A 20993-nucleotide genomic window follows, 5' to 3' on the forward strand; every position below is an offset into this window, starting at 1 on the left:
GCAATTTGTTATTAAACAACTTTACTCGGAATTTAAATTCACATTAAAGTATAGAATTATCTAGAAAACATAGCATTTGTTTTTAAATGTGAACAACAAGGTTAAAACAATACACACGCAGATTGATCCTGTCAAATCAAGTTTTAAAAGTCTGACAGGAAATTATCTCTGAAGACAAAAGGAACTGAGGTTTAGGAGGGAAACCGGCTCAAGGCAGTTGGAGAGTGGGCGGGCTACCGCCAAACGCCTTTAATCTCTCCGAAGGTTCCAAGCAGCTGTGCATGCGCAGAAATAACCCATTTGTGTGATTCGCAAGACCACAGAAGAACTGTATTAACATTGCCACCAATATGCATTATGACCATACTTCTTGACAGCCTTCCAACAATTTTTTGAATTATTCTTATCAATATTATATTGTCTCACTGGAGTCAATTACCATTTCCAAATCATTTGTAATAATTTTCTTTTACCGAACCGATAAATTTTTTCAAATGTGTTTGTTCCCAATTTTATTCCCATTCCTTATCATTTATTTAAATCCTAATTTTTCTTCCCATATTCTCTTCAAAATGTTTCTTTTATTTTCCCTCCTTATTCTCCATCAACATTTTATAGGTTTTACAGTCATTCCTTTTGTTTTCGTTTTTCTTCCATTTCTCTTCCTTCTGAATTACATTATCCCCTATTCCTAGGTTAGCGGAACAAGACCCCTGTGAATATGGAAAAACCGCAATAAACAAAACACTGTTTTTACCTAGAGGAACACTCTCTAGGAATCTCTAGGTCCTCCAGTGCAACTCTGTGGTCAATGTCAACATACACTGACCCATAGAATGGCACTGGAGGAGCTAAAAATGGTCTTTCAGTGCAACTTTTAGTTAAAGTGACCACAGAGTGCACTGGAGGACCTAGACAGTCCTAGAGAGAACATATTAATGAAATCCATGAATAATCAAATCCTCAAATATCAAAGCCGCAAATATGGAAGGATGACTGTATTTGTTCGAATTGTGTGTACTTGTTCTTTTCTACATTTCTTTTCCTCAAGTTTTTAATCCATTGTTCTATTTGCATATAATGAAACCATGAAAATTTCCCCCCCGTAAGTTTTTCTTTTATGTTTCCTTTCTCTACTCTTACATCTATCAAATTTTCTCTTCTGTCTATTTTCCTTTCCTTTAATTCCTTATCTAACAATCCTCTCAAATTTTTTGGGAATTTCTTTTCCATTATTATTGGTGCTATTATTGAATCTTCATTCATTAACTCTTTTTTATATTTACACCATATTTCTAATATATTTTTCATAAGTGGGTTTACAATTACAGTGCACCCTTGGCTTACACAGGGGACCCGTTCCGGACCCCCCCCCCCCAGCGTAAGCCAAAAAACACATATGCTCGAGCCTCATTCACTTGAATGGGGCTCGTGCATGCAGCGGTGGTGGAACTGCATAGGCGCGTGCCCCCATTCATTTGAATGGGATGCGCCACCCCTTGCTCCCCACGCTCCCACGTGGTTCTATACAAGTTTGAGCGTATGCTCAAATCTGCGTATGACGCGGGCACACTGTATTTTAATTTCTTTCCTAGTAAACGCCTTAAAAATATTCCATATGCTCATATCTACTTCTTCTATATCTAATTCTAATCATTCTAAGTCTGTCCCACCCAACATATCTTCTATCACATATCTCAATTGATTAGCCTCATAATATCCTCTTATTATTGGGAAGGCCTAACCCTCCCTCTCTTTGTGTTTTATACCAAAATTGTTTGTTTAACCTCATTCTTTTCCCTCCATTACAAAATATATTCATCAATTGTTGCCATTTATTCAATTCAGTTTCTGACACTTTTAATGATAACATTCTAGTCATTTTTGACTTATGGGAAACCTATCAAAGGGTTTTCTTCACAAGTTTCTTCAAAGAGGGTTTGCCACTGTTATCCTCTGAAGCTGAAAGTGTGACTTGCACAAGGTCACCTAGTGGGTTTCTATGACCGAGCAGCGATTTGAACCCTCTTCTCCAGTCGCAGTCCAACACTCAAACCACTACACCATGCTGGCTTTTTGCTTACATGTTATCATCCCTTTTGAATGATAAATAACAAGACTACTATCTATGCAACACAGCCACCTACTACAACTTCTCAAGGCACACTGGCAGCTGGCTCATGACTTGTCACTCAGGGACACAAACCACTCATTGCACCCTCTAAAATTCTATTTCATACCCCTTGGGGGTGTGGGCACCCCAGGTTGGGAGCCCCTGATGCAAATAGTAAAACGGACATTTTTTGTTGTGGCTTTTCCCATTTCCTGCCTCCCACAAAAAAACAAAACAAAACAAAACAAAACAAAAAAAACAGGAAAGAAGGAAAGATGCAACACAGGGGGGGGCATGAAAACAGGTCTTTTTTTAAAAAGGCAAAGCAGACAGAAGGGAAAAACAGCAAGGAAGATGGAGGAAAACAATTAAGTAAAGCCAAGAGAAAGCAGAGGAACACGTATATGACCTTTTTTGGCTGAGGTAAGGAGAAAATACTGAGGAAGAAAATAATGTCTAATAGGAAATACTCTTCAAATATTACACATGATCATGATCTGGGCAGTGACTGGAAATGGATAACCTCCACTGGCTGAGAATGTAATTAACTTCAGACAGTAGCAAGGGATGGCATCTTCCAATCTATGATCATGCAAAACTATTGGTTTGACCTCTTCACTAGAAAGCATCAACTAAATCTTGTGACTTTCTAAATTCTAAGCTAGGTGTACCCAGTATACTTAGAAGACATGAAATGTCTAGAGCAGGGGTAGGCAACCTGTGGCCCACGGGCCGGATGCGGCCCGGCAAGGTCTTGGGACAGGCTCCAGCCTGGTCCTGCCGCCGATTGCCGCCGGAGCCTTTGGCCTCTCGCGTGAGGGCGTGGGGCCTTTGGCCTATCAGGAGGGGGCGGGCAGGGGGGAAAGCGGCAGGCAAGGGGGGCAATTGTCTATAGAAGCCTACGAAACATGCATTTATATTAACATTTTTTTAAAAATCAAGCAATTTTTTGTGTGTCCTCCATTTGAAAATTTTGTCCTACATTTGTCCCAGTTTATTTATTTAGTTAGTTTTTTTAATTAATTAATTAATTAATTAATTAATTGGCTTCGGCCCCCCAGTTGTCTGAGGGACAGCAACCCGGCCCCCGGCTCAAAAAGGTTGCCTACCCCTGGTCTAGAGTGAGGTTGGGCAACTGCAACAGAAGGCAACTTTCACCTTGCTGCATCTTCAGATTTTTAGCTGACAGTAAATCCCAGAAGTGTCCAGAAATCTTCTTCCATAAAAAAATCAAAACAAATGGGCTGGTGGTCAGCAAAGTTATGAATAAAACTGCCACTACAGGAGGCATTTTAGGGCATTTTTCACCAGACATTTTCAAGAAAATTAGGTGGCAATCAGGAGAGACTAGAGAGTGGCGCAAAAACCTGGTTCAGAGAATAACTCTACTATGAGTTCACTGCTGGAAACTTTGTGGTGAAACACAAGTAAAAAGAAAATCCAGCCAGTCTAAATTCAGAAGCTGTCTTCACATTATATCAAACGATTATATTCTTGTATGTCCATTTATCTACACTGATTTATAGCATGCACTTTTGTCTTGTACTTTTTGTGATGCTCCTTAACAGCACTACACTTTTAAACAAAACATTTTTTAACATTCTATACATTTATAAGAAATTAGTTGGCAACAAGTATAGCTAGGCTTGTACAGGATGGCAAAAATGATACAGCAGCCCCAAGGTAAATTTTGGCTGCTCACACCCTTATTGCACTTGTTCAAGGATGTCCACTGCATAATACATTTGATATAGAAATAATTTCCACCAGTATAATATATATACATTCAAATAGAATTTTAAATTAATTTGTCTAGATATTTTAAAGGAAAAAAAATCACAAACTGATGTAGAAAAGGATGTAACAAATGTGTTGCTTCAAAAATTTCCCGTTCCAAAGTTGTAGAACCAAACTAGACAGCCTAATCTATCCTATGTCACAGCAAGTATGTTAGCCTCAGCTGGCATAAGATGTTGATGCACCACTTACTATTAGCATCTCTGACTTTTCTTGATCTTTAGTGAACCGGACCTGATCCAATCCTTTATCTTTAACAGACACAGATTCACACATCCTGAGCCTCACTCAAATCAGATGGGGAAAAAAAGCAGAAATGAATACTGAGGTACTGATTTCAACTCACCCCAAATCCTTGGATGAACTCAGATCTCACTGAGATATTAAAAACACAGGCATTACTACAGAGCTCCGCAGAATGACAAAAGGTGTAATCGGACAAAGTAACAGCACCCTAGCACCACCTTGTGGAAACAGTTATCCAGATCTGAATAGAATAACTGAAACAGTGCCCCTGAGCCCCAGCATGCTGATCCAAGAGCATGTCATAGTTAATGGTATCAAACAGTGCTAAGAAATCTAGGTAAATAAGCAGAAACACAGTCCACGTGTCCTTCTCCAATCATAGCTCAGGGCAACCAAAGCCATTTCATTAACACAACCAGGACAGAGGCTAGATTCAAAAGAACATCGAAAGTTGCACAGCCACCAATGAAATGAGCACTTTGTCCCCAAAGGTGAGCAACTTGCAAAGAACTTTACAAAAATTACTACCACCTTCAAGAGAAAAAGCAACAACTGCTGGCTGATGACTAATAAAGCTTGGTTTAAATACTTGAAGGGATGTCATATTGAGGAGCGAGCTAACATGTTTTCTGTTGCTCCAGAGACTAGGACCCGGAGCAATGGATGCAAGCTACAGGAAAAGAGATTCCACCTCAACATTAGGAGGAACTTCCTGACAGCAAGGGTTGTTTGCCAGTGGAACAAACTCCCTCAGAGTGTAGTGGACTCTCCATCCTTAGAGGTCTAAAGAGAGGCTGGATGACCTTCTGTCGGGGATGCTTTGATTTAAATTTCCTGCATGGCAGGGAGTTGGACTGGATGGCCCTTGCGGTATCTTCCAACTCTATGATTCTATGTTAATAAGTTAGGGCTCAAATATAAGATCAGCAATCACATCAACCACCTCAGTATTCTTTGCATCCCAAAGAGCAACAGAGCTTCAAAAAGGAGTTCCAGACAAGCCAAATAAAGTATCTTTGAAGGCACTCAAGAATGTTTCTGCACCATCAGCATCTGGGAGCAGACTATTTTATTGAAAAAATAAATATGAAATACAATTTATGAAATAAAGTTTACAAATTAACACCACCGGGGGGGGGGGGGAGCAGCATACAATGTACTGTATATAATCAGCCTCCAGAGTAAATGGCTATTTCAACCAATGCATATATGATCATAAGTGATCAGGGCTTATCTTTCTGCATCTAATAATTGATTAGCACAGCAAATAAAAGTGAACCAATATTCTGTGAAGTTATGTGCATCTTTGTTCAGTTCCCTGACTCTTTATGTAAGCTTTTTTGATAAGAGCTAAGCCCCATATTCTTATATGCATACTCTGCCACGGACAAGACTTCCCATCTAGTGAACTCTGTCCATGCTGTTTCTTTTTCTTTTTTTGGGGGGGGGATTAGTTGGTTTTTAATCTTATACTGTTTAATCTTGTTTTAAGGGGTGTACTGTGTATATATGGTTGTATTTTAACTTATTGTATGCCACTTTAATTGCTTGGCAAAAAGCGGGATAGATATAAAAAAATATTATTTTTATTATTATACCGTTTAGATATGTTCAGTCCACTTCCTGATTTTCACTGCTGTGCTATTAACTAATGGCAACACTTAAAAATTAATTAGGTTCTTATGGGATAATTAAGCAGAGAAAATGTTCAACAGTTCTAGGTCTGGAACAAATGGACCCTGTTGGATGGTAATGTTACATATTTCTTGAAAGATTTCCCTCCATAATGTTGAGACAACTATACAATCTCACCATGTATGCAGATAGCTTCCCAGGAAGTCACATTCCCTCCAGCATTGCAAAAATGCTTTTTTTTTTTTTTGGTCATTTGTGATCTCTTCACTGGTATTATATACCACTTATAAAGAAGTCTGTATATTGTTTACCTGGAATGAGCAGAAATTGATTAAGAGGTTTTGATTTCCAAAGTCTATTCCAGTCACCATTTGTAATGGTGTATCCCAGATCATATTCCCATTGAAGTTTTAAGCCATACAGGTTACAGTTATACTACTGGGAAATAACTATTGGTTATTTTTATTTCTTTAAAAATTAACATGCAATGAATTTGAAACCACAGCCCTGTACAGACTGGAAGCTTTTCTAATATTTATTTCCTAATCAGGCATTTATTTGGGGCAGGCGATCTCATAACCTACATAGCCCTGTTTCTTACAAGTCCCTGAGCTTTTTTATCTTTATGATAAAATAAAGGATATATGATGATAGGTATCAGAGTAGAGGTTTGTGGGAATAACTATTTTCTCCATTTGCTCCAGATAATCAAAGTAGTAAAAAATGGGCTGTGTCAATTATCTTTCTGTTAATATTTAGAAGGATAATTTGAGATCTAGGTCTGACATCATTTCTATCTTCATCAATTGCTTGTCTTTATCTTCACTGATTAATGGGAGAAGTTGTTTCCAACTGAAATGAATATATTTAAATAAGTTAGGTATCCCTAGTCCCCCATCCAAAGATTTTCTATACATTCAAGATTTGGTTACTCTTGATTTTTCCCCCTTCAGATAAAAACAAACAAACAAACAAATCTATTGAAAATTGCTTGTCAATGACTACAGGCAGCATCAGTTAAAGTAATAGGGAGTACTTGAAATAAGAAATTCACTTTTGGCAATGCATTCATTTTGATTGCTGCAGTTCAGCTCAACCAGGAAATTTTGATCTTGGCCCATTTAAGAATGCTGATTTAAATTTGTTGCCTAAGAGATTTAAATTTTCTTTTATTGAAATTGATTATTGGTCCTCCAGACAATGTGTTATTGCAAAGTTTTAGAGGTCTGGATGTTGAGACATCTGCAAGTTTAAGACTATCTATACCTAGGCTCAATCATTAATCAGAATGGAGATTGCAGTCAAAAAAATCAGAAGAATACTAGGACTTGACAGGGCAGGTATGAAAGAAATAAACAAGATCCTTAAATATAAAGATGAATCATTGAATACTTAAATTAGGATTATCTATGCCATTTTATTCCCCATTTCTATATACAGCTGTGAAAGCTGGACAGTGAAGAAAGCAGATAGGAAAGGGAATCAACTCACCTGAAATGTGGTACTGGGGAACAGTTCTGCAGATAGTGTGGACTGCTAAATAAGACAAATAAATGGGCCCTATAGCAAATTAAGTCCGAACCCTTCCGAGAAGCCAATATGACTAAACCAAGGGCTTTGCAGACATGCCGTGGCCCCGATCTGGCCTTTCCAAGGTGCCAAAAGGAGCCACAAAAAGTGGATGCAGCACCAGAGGAGCATCGTGACACTGTGTGCCATGTGGTGCAGTGTGCGGTATCACGCTGCCCTGGGGGCGGAGCCAGGGCATGCATCATATGGATGCTATACCCTGACTCCTCCCCCAACCTGGCCTTTAAGGCCGGTCTGCACAGGACCTGATACCGTCATAATTTGGCAATATCATGAGAGGACATGACTCACTATAAAAGACAATAATCCATAGTCAGGTAGAAGGCAGCATTAAAAGAGGAAGGCCACATTCCAAATGGCCAGACCCATTTAAGGAGCCATGTCCCTAAGTTTGCAATTTGTCTACAAGAGTCTGCAAGACCTGCTCAGCTCCTGCTGGAGACCACCGCTGCCACTGCCAGAGACTACCATGCCCAAGCTAAGAGGGCCTCTTATCCATAGGGATGTTGTAAGACAAAGTTGAAGTAAACTTGATGGCAATTAATGATAACATTGCCCTCTTCAGAAGAAAGTGTTTTCTGAAAGCCCAAACTTCACTTCAGAGTGATCTGAATATGGCAGGAGGGGGTACATTTCCATTTTACCATATTTCTCTCAAGACCTGGAATGTGACCCACAAATGATGTTACGGAGAAAATATATTTGGAATACATTTGTCATTTTAGCCACAAAATCCTCAGTCACCTTTGGCATTAGCCCAAGCATTCCCATCATCAATTCAAGAATATCCTTAACTGCTCAAGCAGGAAGGTAGTTGGGCAAGAAGATGTAGCCTGAAGAGAACACCTTATCTGTTCTGACTGCTAAGATGCAAAAATGTGTGTATATACCTTAAAGGACCCCATGAGTTTCACAAGATTTTCTTAGTCAAGGAACAAGGTGGTTTTCCCAGCTCCTTCCTCTGATACAAAAATATCACAAAAATCTGTTCATTTATCTTCTTATTAAAATATTTATAACCCACTACAGTAAACAATCTCTGGGCAGCTTACAAAAAGCAGTTTAAATAACTTAACATTTAAGATAATAAGAATAATGTAAGCAACATGTTAAATAACTGAATAACTTTAAATGAATAATTTTAAAGGTTTATCTAAAACCATGTACATAAACAGATTTAGATGAAATCATTTAGCCCCGAAAGTTTTAATCAGAAGCCATGTTTTAATTTGGCACCGGAGTTAAAGTAACACCAGCACCAATCAAGGGCTCCAGTGAGAGGGCATTACACAACCAGCCCTTTCCCACATCTTCACACAGTGTATTGCTCTGTCTGGTGGGAGACAGAGGGCCTTTAAAGAACATTGCATTCTTTGGTTGGATATATATTACAAATTCAGAATTCAGAGAGAAAAGTAGCCTAAAGTGGGAACTCCCTACAGACTACAGCAGGGATGGGAACTGCACAGCCCAGTGGCCAAGCATGGTACAGCCCCTAGGGTACCTAGTCACACATGAAGAATCATAGCCCAGGGACTTCCAGGCCCCCACTTAATTCCTATCTCCCTCATACCTAATTTAGTACCCAAATAATAGATAAGGCTTTGATTTTAAAAATTACTATTTAGCTATGAGCATTCTGTATCATATTTATGTGTATCATTTTCAAACTTAAGAGTGTAAACTTCCTGTTTAAACAATTTCAGCAAATTTTATGGTCTACATTTTGGAACACTTATTTCTTTTTCCCTCTCTTTAAATTTGTGCATGTAAATAAAAGTTGGAGATTATCAACTCAGAGGCAGAATTTCTGAACTGAAAAGAGCAAATACCTATAAGACCTGTTGCTGTTGCCCTGGAGGTTCTGTTTGTTGCATATACAGTCAGCTCTCCTTACCCATGGATTCTTTATCCACGGATTCAAACATCCACAGATCAAAATAAAATAAATAAATAAATAAATAAATAAATACATTTCAAATAGCAAAGCTTGATTTTGCAATTTTATTGAAGGGACACCATTTTACTATCCATTGCATTTAATTGAACATCCATGATTTTTGGTATCCATGGGGGGGGGGTTCCTGGAATGAAACCTCAGCAGATACCAAGAGCCCACTGTATACTGTATATTTGTTATGTTTGTGAAATTGAAAATTCAGCTAGTAGACAAATGTAAGTGATTATGAGCCTGGAACATAGTAACACAAAAGATACAACTCAGATTTTTAGTAAATTGTATTTAAAAAAAAAAAAGAATCTGCTCTTTTATACCTTTAGCTTTTAATTATTTAAATCACCCAATTGTTAAGTCCATGAAGACTAAAATCTATGTGACCATGGCGTGGTACAGAACACCAAATAGAGGCGCTGGGGAGGTGCCTCTCCTTGCTCTGCAGCAGCACCACAGCAACCAAATTGTGCGACGCTTCTGCACATCAAGAAAGGAGTGCCCAGAAGCGGCTCCATTTTGCAGTGCACTTGCACTGCTGCAAACCACCAGAGATGGCGCAATGGCGTCGCAGCTATGCAGCACTGTTTGGACGCTGCACTGCTGCGATGTCATAGCTGTGTGTGCCGTGTGGATGGTGCTGTGCAGCTGCGACGTCCTCGTCGTGTGCTAGGGTTGCAGGGCATGTGCACACGCTGCCCGAGGCAACCCTAGCACATCACTATGATGCCACAAAGGGCTCATCTGTCCAGGACCTATGTAAATCTTTTCTGATTCCAAGAGAAATAATGGGCTATGATTCAATAAATAAAACTAGTTGAATATCACACTGTAATGCAGATTTTTACAAGTAAGCAATAATTTAATAAACTATTATTTCTCATCAGGACCTCCAGACATCCCACAATCACTTTTACTAAGTTTTACAAGTAAGCCACACAAGGCTGCAATTTACCTGGTGAACCTGAATTTCCACTTTCAGAGCCTCCTGTAGAGTCTGCAGCTCCATTCTCTAACTTCTCCACTTTCTTAAACTGTCCAGGTTACTAAATCCCCACCACCTTCAGACACTTGCTTCTGAGTACAGGAAATCTTCTCTTCTTAAACAGCTGTAAAACATTTTACTGTTATCATAAGGACAAAGGAAACTATGAAAATCCAGTTCAGAACAACCTGATCCCTTGCCTTTTACCCCAATTTTGCTCACCAGAGAGGATCCATGGCAGCAAAACTGTTCTACAAGATTCACAGCTAAGAACTATGTATTTATCTGAAAGCAAGTCTTAACAAGTACAGTGCAATATGTCTCTTAACAAATGTGCAAAGCTTACTTCTTGCAAGTGCTCTATTAATTACACAAATGAGAACATATTAAAGAACATATGCATAAACAGTGTATGTAAAGTTACCTAATATGGTATTAGTGCATTTTCTACAAAGATTATGACATTGAATGAGGAACTGAAAGCATTACTTTGTCTAACATGTATGACATGATTAATGTATTATTTTGAAGGTAGCTTGACTGGCCACATAAATCAAATAAAAGCCTAAATTAAAGAATACTGTAGCTACCTTGGTTTTGTTAAATTTAATATGAATTTGACAGGAAGTTAACTGATGCCATAAGCCCCACTTCTAAAAACACTACATTCAGAAATCAACATTTCATAAAATAAATCCTTACTGTCTGCTACATGGATGTCACCTAGACAAAATATACACATTGAATAATTTACTTTCCTATGAATTCATTGCAACAACAAAACAAGGAAGAGAGCTTACCACTTTTAGGAAACAAGTATTCTCTTCAGCTCTCTAGACCTACAGGAGGAAAAAATATGGAATCAACAGGAGTACAATTAAATTTGAATTTGAAACAAACAAACAAACAAACAAACAAAAGCATTCAAAAGAGAAATTGGTCAAGAAACTGTTTTTTTAAAAAAAAATATGGTTTTAAAAGTCAGATAAAAAGAGAAAAGGAAGTTTAGAACAGCAAGGACAACTTCTGAAAAGAGTTCAAATTCCTTTGCCAAACAGACTAAAGGTTTTAAAATAGCAGTACATAAGATGAAAACAAAAACCTATCTCATTCTACATTCTGTTCACACAGTGGGTGACTGGATGGCTATAGGAAGTCCACAGTAAAGAGTGAATCCAGCTGCAGTTACTACTATTAACTCAACTTTCCTCACTCCCATATGTTCAAATGAATATAAAGTCCAACCTAGTCTTAATCTAAAATTAGATGCTCAAATTTCAACAATCCTCTGAGAAAAGTTCCACACAGAATGTGCAGCAAGCCGCCAAGATCACCAAATTAATAATAGTAATAATAATAATAATAATAGATTGTAATCCAGATCTCCCCCAACACACTAACTCCATCTAATCAACCAGCCTAATGGGTTTTGGCTCTTCCACCTAAAAAGCTTGAATGGTTAAACAGATTATATTAAAAAAAAAAAAGGTGGGGGGAAAACAAAGCATAGCTCTCCACTTTGTTAAACTGTAATTCTCATGAGTCTTAGCCTGCATAACTGACAATGAAGAATGCTGGGACATGCAGGCCAACAATACCTGGGGAGCCAAATTTTGCCAACCCCTAGATGAACTGTGCATAAATTGGAACCTGCACTACTAGAAGCAATCTTAAAAATATTATCTACTGCAGCTAGAGGTTGACCAATAAGTTGTACTATTTAAGACCTACGCATCCAAGTTATGGTTGTAAATAGATAGCCTATTAGTTGCCTTAGCCATCTTTAGTGACTTGTAGGTGTAAAACTTTCCCCATAATTGAGATGTTAGTTAAAGCTGGTACAAATTTTAAAAGAAATAAAATATCAAAGGCATATTGCAATATTTGAGATTGATAAATGGAAAGACAGACTGAACTGGAAGTAACTAAAGAACATATCACACATTTTTGGTTCACATTTTAAAACCACAAACAAAGACTCAGAAGTCTTATTACACACATCACAATTTTCTTTCCTATCCTATCACAGAAAAGCAAAATGGTTTTAATACAGTCAACCCACCCCAACCACGGACTTGCCATCTGCAGATTTGAGCATCCGTGGATGGCCCCACCAGATTCACTGCTATGATGCATGTTGCTGCACTGCCATTAAAACCAATGGGACGAGATATCACGGATTTTGGCATATGCAGGGTGGTGGTGGTGGCAGAACAGAGATACAAAAGGTATTCATACACATTATTCTCAGGTTTTCCACTTTCAAAAATGTGAAAAAAACTGAGTCAAGCTACATTGAAAACAACAAACTACAGTCGTCCCTCTCTGTTAGCGGGGAATCCATTCTGGAGGGGGAAAAACCCGGAAATAGAAAAAAAATGCAGATATTCAAGCCCCAATGAGTATAATGACAGCACGGCCCCATGCACACACCATTTTGTCCCTCCTGGCTTGTCGTCCGCAGAAACTCAAAACTGCAAATGGGAAATCCACGAATGGGGAGGGACAACTGTACTTTATTTACATCCTATCTTTCCCTATAGATGAGGACTCAAGATGGCATTGAAAGCTCAGGTTTGAAAAATGAATTACAAATTCTCTTGTATAATTAACTTTCAGTGTAACGAGGATTAGTGGTCACTACAAGTAGTAGCTAATGGAATATAGACGAAAAACACTGTGCAAGTACACATATAACTTTAACAGATGATTGGAAACAGTTCAAGGTGCTCTGTTTGCTCTAGCTGGGCTTACTTGTTTTGGGATACGAGAAGACAGGAAGATGGAGGGGGAATCTACTGGTCATAATACTCTCGCCTGATGTGCTGCTTCCCTGTGTTTAGAGCAGACCCAGCCCTAAGCCATTTGGAGAGGTTCACAGCATGTGGAAAATGACTAAGGCAAGATAGATTTGTCCTGAAGGATTCAGACAAGGAGAATGAAAGACAAGAGAGTGTAAGATTTAGCTTGTTAGAAAATAGGGTGGAGGTGGAGAGTAAGAAGAGAAAAACACCATAAGCTTAGGATAGGCCTGTAGAACATATGGCCCATGGGCTGCTTGCGGCACGCCAAACTATTTCAGGCAACACATGAAGACTTCAAGGCTCTTCCACTGCCTGGCTTTCTCCCAGGAAAGAGCCAGGCTGCAGAGAAGGACCAAGGGACACCCTCCCCCCAGCTTCCTCCACTGTCTTTCACCAGAGAACGCTAAGATGCGGAGTGAACATGTGTCCCTTGAGCCTCCTCTGCCACCAGGCTTTCTTTGAAAGAGAAGGCTGTACTGCAGAGGAAAAGGACAAAGGGCAGATGGGTGTCCCTTAAGGCTCCTTCTCCTTTGGGTGGCAGAGGAAGATGACAAGAGGCAAATGCCTTCTCCCTAGCCATTCTGGCTTCTCCCAAGGAGAGGGCCAGATAGAGGTGGAGGATGATGGAATTAGTGTTAATAATGTTAATAATATTAATAATTAAAATTAATTAATGATTAAAATAGTTTATTCATTAATTATACCTTTACTTGGAAAGTGAGCTGTGGCATGAAGAATCTTGGCCTATTTTAATTTTGGCCCCTACCTACTGCCAAGTTATACAGGTCTGGCTTAGAAAAACACTTTCACATGTCCAGCCCGTAAATCCATGGAATGAGTTATTTTTAAAGGCACAATACAGGCAAGTTAATAGAAAATCAACAGGCAACGTAGGATTTCACTTTAGCTACAGACCCAATGATTACAAATAAGATAGCTTTAAAGTTGTAATTTAGGAACATGTTTTGATGTTAACTTGGCTCAGTGCTGTCATTTCAAAGATCTATTTTACTTATATGGTTGCTATTTTTCCCATGCAGTAGCAAGCTGTTGTTTCCCAGTAATATTATAAATGAGCTGCATGTATATATAATATTTAACAATGTATTTTATAGCTTATATAGCAAAACCATTAAAAATAATAAGAGTCCCCCCTGATCTCTAGATGTCCTTTCACAACTAACCTAGAGGCCAGAAAAATCAGACAAAGCCCACCTTCACAAAGGCTGCTTTGTCCAAGGTGGAGGAAATAGGTCTCTCCACAAGTGTCCTCCATAAATTCTTCATTCATACATACATACATACATACATATATTATTGATAGAATTAAATTAATAAATGTTTTTATAATACATTGATAAAATATTGGTTAGTTCTCCTTATAATAATACATAGAACTTTTACATAATATCCCCCATACAAATGATATATCCCTTTATATTCCATTCTTTACTACTTTATCTAAATCTAATTCATATTTCTTTTCATCATATACTTTTCATAATTCCCCCTCCCCCCGTTTCCCCCTTCCCCCAAGTGCTCCCCATCACCAGAGCCTAATATCTTCTTATTACTCTACCTCCAGAATTGTAGCTCTTCCTCTGGTGGTAAGACACCTCCTTCTTTTACTAAAACCTTTTGTACAAATGTTTTCCATATTGCTTCGAAATCATTTCTTTTGATTATTCCTCTTCTAAACTTAATTCCACTAGTTAACTTATCATTAATTGCTATTTGCCATATCTCTCTATATCAATCTTGTATTTGTAAATCTCCCTGGTCTTTCCACTTTTTTGCTATCATTAATCTCGCCGCTGTTAGTAAATTTGTAATTAGATCCTTTATAACATGGGTGCAGTTAGTTTTATCATATAAAGATAATAAAGCTATCTTTGGACAAAATTCTAAATCAATTTTTGTTATTTCTTTTATCTCTTCAAATACAATTTGCCAAAATTTCCTTACAGTTCTACAACCCCACCACATATGCATATAAGTGCCTATCTCTGGACACCCTCTCCAGCATAACCTTGAATAATTCTTATTTGTATAACTTAACCTTACAGGCGTTAAATACCATCGCCATATTATTTTATAGTAATTCTCCTTTACTCGTATAGAATAAAATTTTAAATGGCGTTGATTCCAAATTTTCCCCCATTCGTGGATGTTTATTTTTTGTACTAAATCCTCCTCCCATGTTGTCCTAAGATAATCTTCTTTTTCATTATATTTTAATAATAATTTATATATTTCACTTGTAACCCCTTTCAAAGTTTCATTTTCCTCTATACTTTCTCTTTGCCTGATCAAATGTTCAAATTTTGATAACTGATCTATCAATCCTCTAAACTTTTCTCCCATACCTATATTCTCTAATCTCTCCAATATTTTTCTCATAGTTTTTTGTCCATTGTTCCAATTGAATACAATTATACCAAGTTAATTTTGATCCTTGCAATTTCTCCTTTATTTTCCCTTTCTCCTTCATTATCTTCATCCATTCTTTTATCCTATATATTTCTTGACCTTTTACCAATTTCCCCAATTCTTCCTTTAAATTTGTTGGAAATTTTTTTAGCATAATAACTGGTGTTAATGGTGAGATGGCTGGCATTAATTTTTCTTTATTTTTTCCCCAAATTTCTAGTATGTTCTTTAAAAAGGGGTTTTCTATTTCCTTCATTTCTTTCATAGTAAATTATTTTAAAAATATATTTTCCAATTTTAGCTCTATTCCTGTTATTTCCATCTCTAACCAATCTAATTCCCCTTTCTCTATAATTCCATCTATAATATATCTTATTTGGTTTGCATTATAGTACAATTTTAAGTTTGGGAGACCCAAACCTCCTTCTTTTTGGGGTTTATACCAATATCTTTTATTAATCCTTACTTTTTTATTCCCATTACAATAATTATTCACTAATACTTGCCAATTTTTAATTTCAACTTCTGATATTTGTATTGGCAACATCCTGAACAAAAAGTTGATCTTAGGCAGAATTTTCATTTTTATTAATGCAATTCTACCAAACCATAATAATTCAGTATTTTTATATTCTTCTAATTTCCTTTTAATTTCTATTCTTAATTTTTTATAGTTCTGGTCCTCTAATTTTTGCATACAGTCTCCACTTTGGTTATATCAATAATTTTTTGTAATTTTTATTCCTAAATATTTAATTGTATCTTTTACCTTTACATCTATCTTTTCATCCTTTAAAAATTTCTGTTCTTCTGTTTTTGAATAATTAAACAACATTAGCTCTGATTTATTCCAATTAACTCATAATCCTGTCATTTCTCCAAACTCCTTTAAATGATTTTTCACAATATTCATTTTTTCCAAGGGATCTCTAATTGTTAATAAGGTATCATCTGCAAATAAACTTATCTTATTCAATTTTCTCATCCCAATTCCTTCCAAATTTTCATCCTCCCTAATAATATTTGCTAATATTTCAATAATTATTGCAAATAAAACTGGGGAAAGAGGGCATCCTTGCCTTGTACCTCTAGAAATTGAGATTTGTTCTGTTATTCCATCATTTATTGTTACTACTGCTGTATTATTTAAATTTAACTGATCTATCAATCCTCTAAACTTTTCTTCCATACCTAATTTCTTTAACATTGTTTTTAATGCTGGCCATTCCACACAATCAAAAGCTTTATAAATATCTAATGCCATTATTCCTGCTTTCTGATTTTTTCCCCTATTATATTTATTTTAGTCAATACTCTTCCTATTAAATTTGACATTTGTCTTCCTTGCACAAATCCACATTGATCATTTTGAATATATTTATATATGAACTTATTCATTCTTTTTGCCATTATGGCTGTTAATATTTTAGCATCCTGATTTATAAGGGATATAGGTCTGTATGAGCCTGGGTCTGACAAATCTTTATCCGGTTTTGGAATCAATATTATCATTGAACGGTCCCACGATGGTGGGATCCTTTCTCCATTTAAAATTTTATTGTATAATACTTCTAATTTAGGTATTTAAACCTTTTTAAAAGTTTTATAATATTCTAGCCCCAATCCATCCATTCCCGGTGATTTCCCTCCTTTTAACTTATCTATCACTTCTTCTATTTCTTTTTTTGAAACCGGTTGTTCCATTATTTCTTTGTCCTCTTCCTCTATTTTTATTCTCCAGTATTTCTCTATATATTCCTCAATTTTATCCATTGAACTATCCCCTGCTGTATCTAGGTCTTTATAGTATTCTTCAAATATCCTTATCTTTTCTTTCATCAACATACATTTTTCCCTGTTTTATCCTTTATAACCCCTATCAAATTTTTCTCTTTCTTCTTTTGTGTTAATCTTGCTAACATTTTTGAATTTTTATTACTATATTCAAAAAACTCCCTCCGTAAATATATCAATTTTTTCTGGATCTGATCTATCTCTATCTTCTCTAATTCCTTTCTTTTTGCTTGTAATTATATATATAGTACAATTTTAAGTTTTGTATACTTCTATTCTTTATATAATCATTATTTAATTTTTCAATTTCCATTTCCAGTTTAATTTTTAACCACTAATCCAGACCAACCCCTCCTACAGTATTTGAGGGGTGAGAGAGAAAACCATACATATTGCCAGCGCTAGGGAATGGAGAGAAGAGAAATGCACACCAGAGATAAAAGATAATGGCCCCATTCCCACTGGGCAAAAAAAGCGGCTTATTTCACTGCGAATCTGACTTGGATTCTGACTCAAATCTGACCCATTGTTCCCATTAAAAACGAGTGCAAACAGACCCGGTTTTTTTTACCCTTTTTCGTTCCCATTGGTACAGTCGTGCCTCGCCATACGCTGCCTTTTTATAGGTGGCTTTGAGCATAGGCGCTCAAAGCCGCCGGTGCGCGCAGGGCAGAAGGGGCGGTGCGTCCCGTTCAATTGAATGGGCGGCGCTCCCGTTGTGCCCTGCGTGCGCCCGCGCACGAGCCCCATTGTTTCCAATGGGACTCGAGCATAGGCGGAATTCGCCTTACGCGGAGGGATATGGAACGGATCCCCCACGTAAGGCAAGGACCCACTGTATTTTCCCTGTGGTAATTTGAAGCGGGTTATTTTGCTCCCCGCTCCCATTGCCCTTCTGGAACCTCTTTTTTTAAAGCAGCTGTCAGTCAAGCGCCTAAGCGCTTGACATCACAGCCAATCAGTCGCTTAGGCACTTTTCCCCTCGAGGAAAGAGAAAAGAGGAGCCTCTCTTTGCCCCCAATCCCTTGGCATCCAGCCTCTTCTGTTTCTCCCCAGACTCCCTCTGGGAAAGAGAGTAGGAGCCTCTATTCGTCCTAAACCCCTTGCATCCAAGGCTCTTCTGTGTCTCCCCAGACTCCCTCTAGGAAAGAGAAAAGAGGAGCCTCTATTCCCCTCAAATCCCTTGGCATCCAGCCTCTTCTGTGTCTTCCCATAGTTCCTCTGGGAAAGAGAGAAGGAGCCTCTAATCACCCCAAATCCCTTTGCCTCCCCTACTGCTCCCTGGGCTGTCTGTGGGGCGATCATGCAGGCATGTACTGCAAAGCCCATCTGCTGCTCAGGCGCTCAGACAGAGGCAATAAATAAATAAATAAATAATAGTTTAAAATGGTGTTCAATGGCTCTCCTCACACATCGGTCTATGAATGTGGAGCAGAGGGGAGGTTGCAGGGGGAGTACTGTGTTTGCTGCGTTTGGAGCTCAATGTAGTGTGATCGCCTTACCCTGCTTCCCAATCCACTGGGGGAAAGGCTATGCGAACAGAATAAAATGGCGCCGGCGATGTAGAAAGAGAACAAAGAGGGTGACACCCCCAGGCCAGCCCTTGAGCACTGCTCCTCCCATCTCTAGGTTCCCGAATCAGACACCTTTGTCGTTCCCATTCGGATGCCGCGATTCAGACCCCGGAAGCAAAAGAAAACTCGCTTTAAAACCACTGTCTTTCTAAACCGATCTATCAACCTATAATTTGGGTTTTCCTAGATAAATCGATTCAGATTCTAATCTCAATGGGAACGATATCAGAGCAATGCGGTTCAAATTTGCGCTCAAATGGAAACGATGCACCCATGATTCGCATCCTGACCCGCGTTATAGGCCAGTGGGAATGACCCCAAGGAATAGATTGTTAAACTCTGTCATTTAGGATAGCTCTCCCCAGTTTCCAGAAGTATAGGCTTACAGATCCTACCATGCTCTGACAGTAATTATATGGTTTGTTTACCTCTTAATTCTCTCATAGTTCACAGCACCCTCACCTGCCCAAATGCTTGCCTTGTACCTGTTTGGAGCTGCCAGCCTAATAAGGCAACCCTACCTCACCCTATCCCCAGTAGTAATGCACCACAGTGATTAATTCTTGTAGGATTTTTTGTTTAAGGGCCACTGTCCTGAGGTCAGAGATAGAATGCCCAGGAAGAATGAAGTGTTCTGCAACAGGTTTTTTTTTTTTTTGAGGGGGGTGTATTCCCATTCCTAATATCTGATTTATGTCCATTTATCAGGCGTAGAGACTGGCCCTCAGGCTTATAATCTAAAAGACAGGACACAAAAGGAGAAGGGAATGGCAAGGGGGGAAGGGGATCAGGTCCAGCAGTTATTCTCTCCCTCTGAGGCCTGGGCCAAGGCAGATGGACTGGAGGGAGGGCTCTTCTTCTTCCAGGCAGGCCTGTTGGAGCTAGCCTGACTCTCTCTCCCTCAAGATGGTGGGTGAAGGGAGGGCTTGTACATTAGAAGATGAAGCAAGTGAAAGTACCTCTAATATTGTTGGTTATATGATTAAGTCCTGTAATGACATTTCCTGAGTAGGCGTGTGGACAGAGTTAGCATCTGGATTTCTTTTGTGACTTCCTTAGCTACTGTTCTAAGTCTTTGTTGCTTTCTGTTAGTATCATGGTGTTATCTGCATATCTTCAATTGTTGATATTCCTTCCTCTGAGTCTAAACTTGCTCTGCATATGATGTTTCTGCATACAGATTGAACAAATGTGGTGACAGAATGCAGCCGTGTCTGACCACCTGCTCTTTCCAGCTGGGAACCATTCTGTTTTTCTGTATTCTGTTCTAATGGTAATATCCTATCTTAAGCACAGGTTATGTATCAGGAGGACAATCAAATGTAATGGTACCCTGATTGCTTTAAGATCAGTCCATAGGTTTTTGTGATCTATGCAGTCAAAATCTTTGCTGTAATCACAAAGCACATGCTGATTTTATTCTGGAATTCTCTGGTGCACTCCATTATCCAGCATTTGTTGGCAATATGATCCCTAGTGACATTTTCTTTCCTGAACCCAGCTTGCGCCTCTGGAATTTCTTGCTCCATATACGGTAGGAGTCTTTGATGGAGAATTTATTGGTATGTCATCTGTTCCTGGTGATTTACTCTTCCTATTTGTTTTGAATGCACCTTTCACCTTCCAGAATTTGGGGTTCTTTTTTGTACAATTCTGCTTTCCATTCTTCTTCCCATCCTTTTATCTCTATTATATAGCTCTTCTGCGTACTGCTTCCACCATCTATTTATTTCCTTTTGGTCCTGTATTATGATCCTTTGCTGACTGTAGAGCATCTCCACCCCTGATTTAAATTTCTCTTTGATTTCAATGAGCTTGTGGAACAGGTCTCTTGTTCTTCCTTTTTTGTTTTTTGCTTCTATTTTTCTGCATTGATTATTACAGTAATTCTCTTTATCAATGCACACTAGTGGTTGAACAGTTTCATTCACAGTTCTGTTTGTTTCCGTCTCCCCTTTTCTTTTGCTTCCCTTTTTTTCCTTTATTGTTTGAAGCATTTCATCTGTCATCCATTGTTCCTTCTCTTTCTTTTTGGATGGAGACAGCATCTTTCTGCATTCCTCCTTGACTATGG

The 20993-nt window shown here is 38.2% G+C and overlaps 1 protein-coding gene across 2 annotated transcripts in view; it reads right to left on the reverse strand.

The window, feature by feature from the left end:
• Positions 1–20993, reverse strand: part of PHF21A (PHD finger protein 21A) — a 188622-nt gene that overhangs the window by 119191 nt on the left and 48438 nt on the right. For both annotated transcript variants that reach the window (XM_042452798.1, XM_042452786.1), the window contains exons 2-3: positions 11118–11156; positions 10288–10441 (exon numbers count right to left, since the gene is read on the reverse strand). In XM_042452798.1, the coding sequence (XP_042308732.1) occupies positions 10288–10341 (54 nt within the window). In that variant the 5' untranslated portion in view covers positions 10342–10441; positions 11118–11156. The remainder of the gene's footprint in view (positions 1–10287; positions 10442–11117; positions 11157–20993) is intronic.

The sequence above is a fragment of the Sceloporus undulatus genome, chromosome 1, assembly GCF_019175285.1.
Source record: "Sceloporus undulatus isolate JIND9_A2432 ecotype Alabama chromosome 1, SceUnd_v1.1, whole genome shotgun sequence".
Taxonomy (NCBI): Eukaryota; Metazoa; Chordata; class Lepidosauria; order Squamata; family Phrynosomatidae; genus Sceloporus; species Sceloporus undulatus.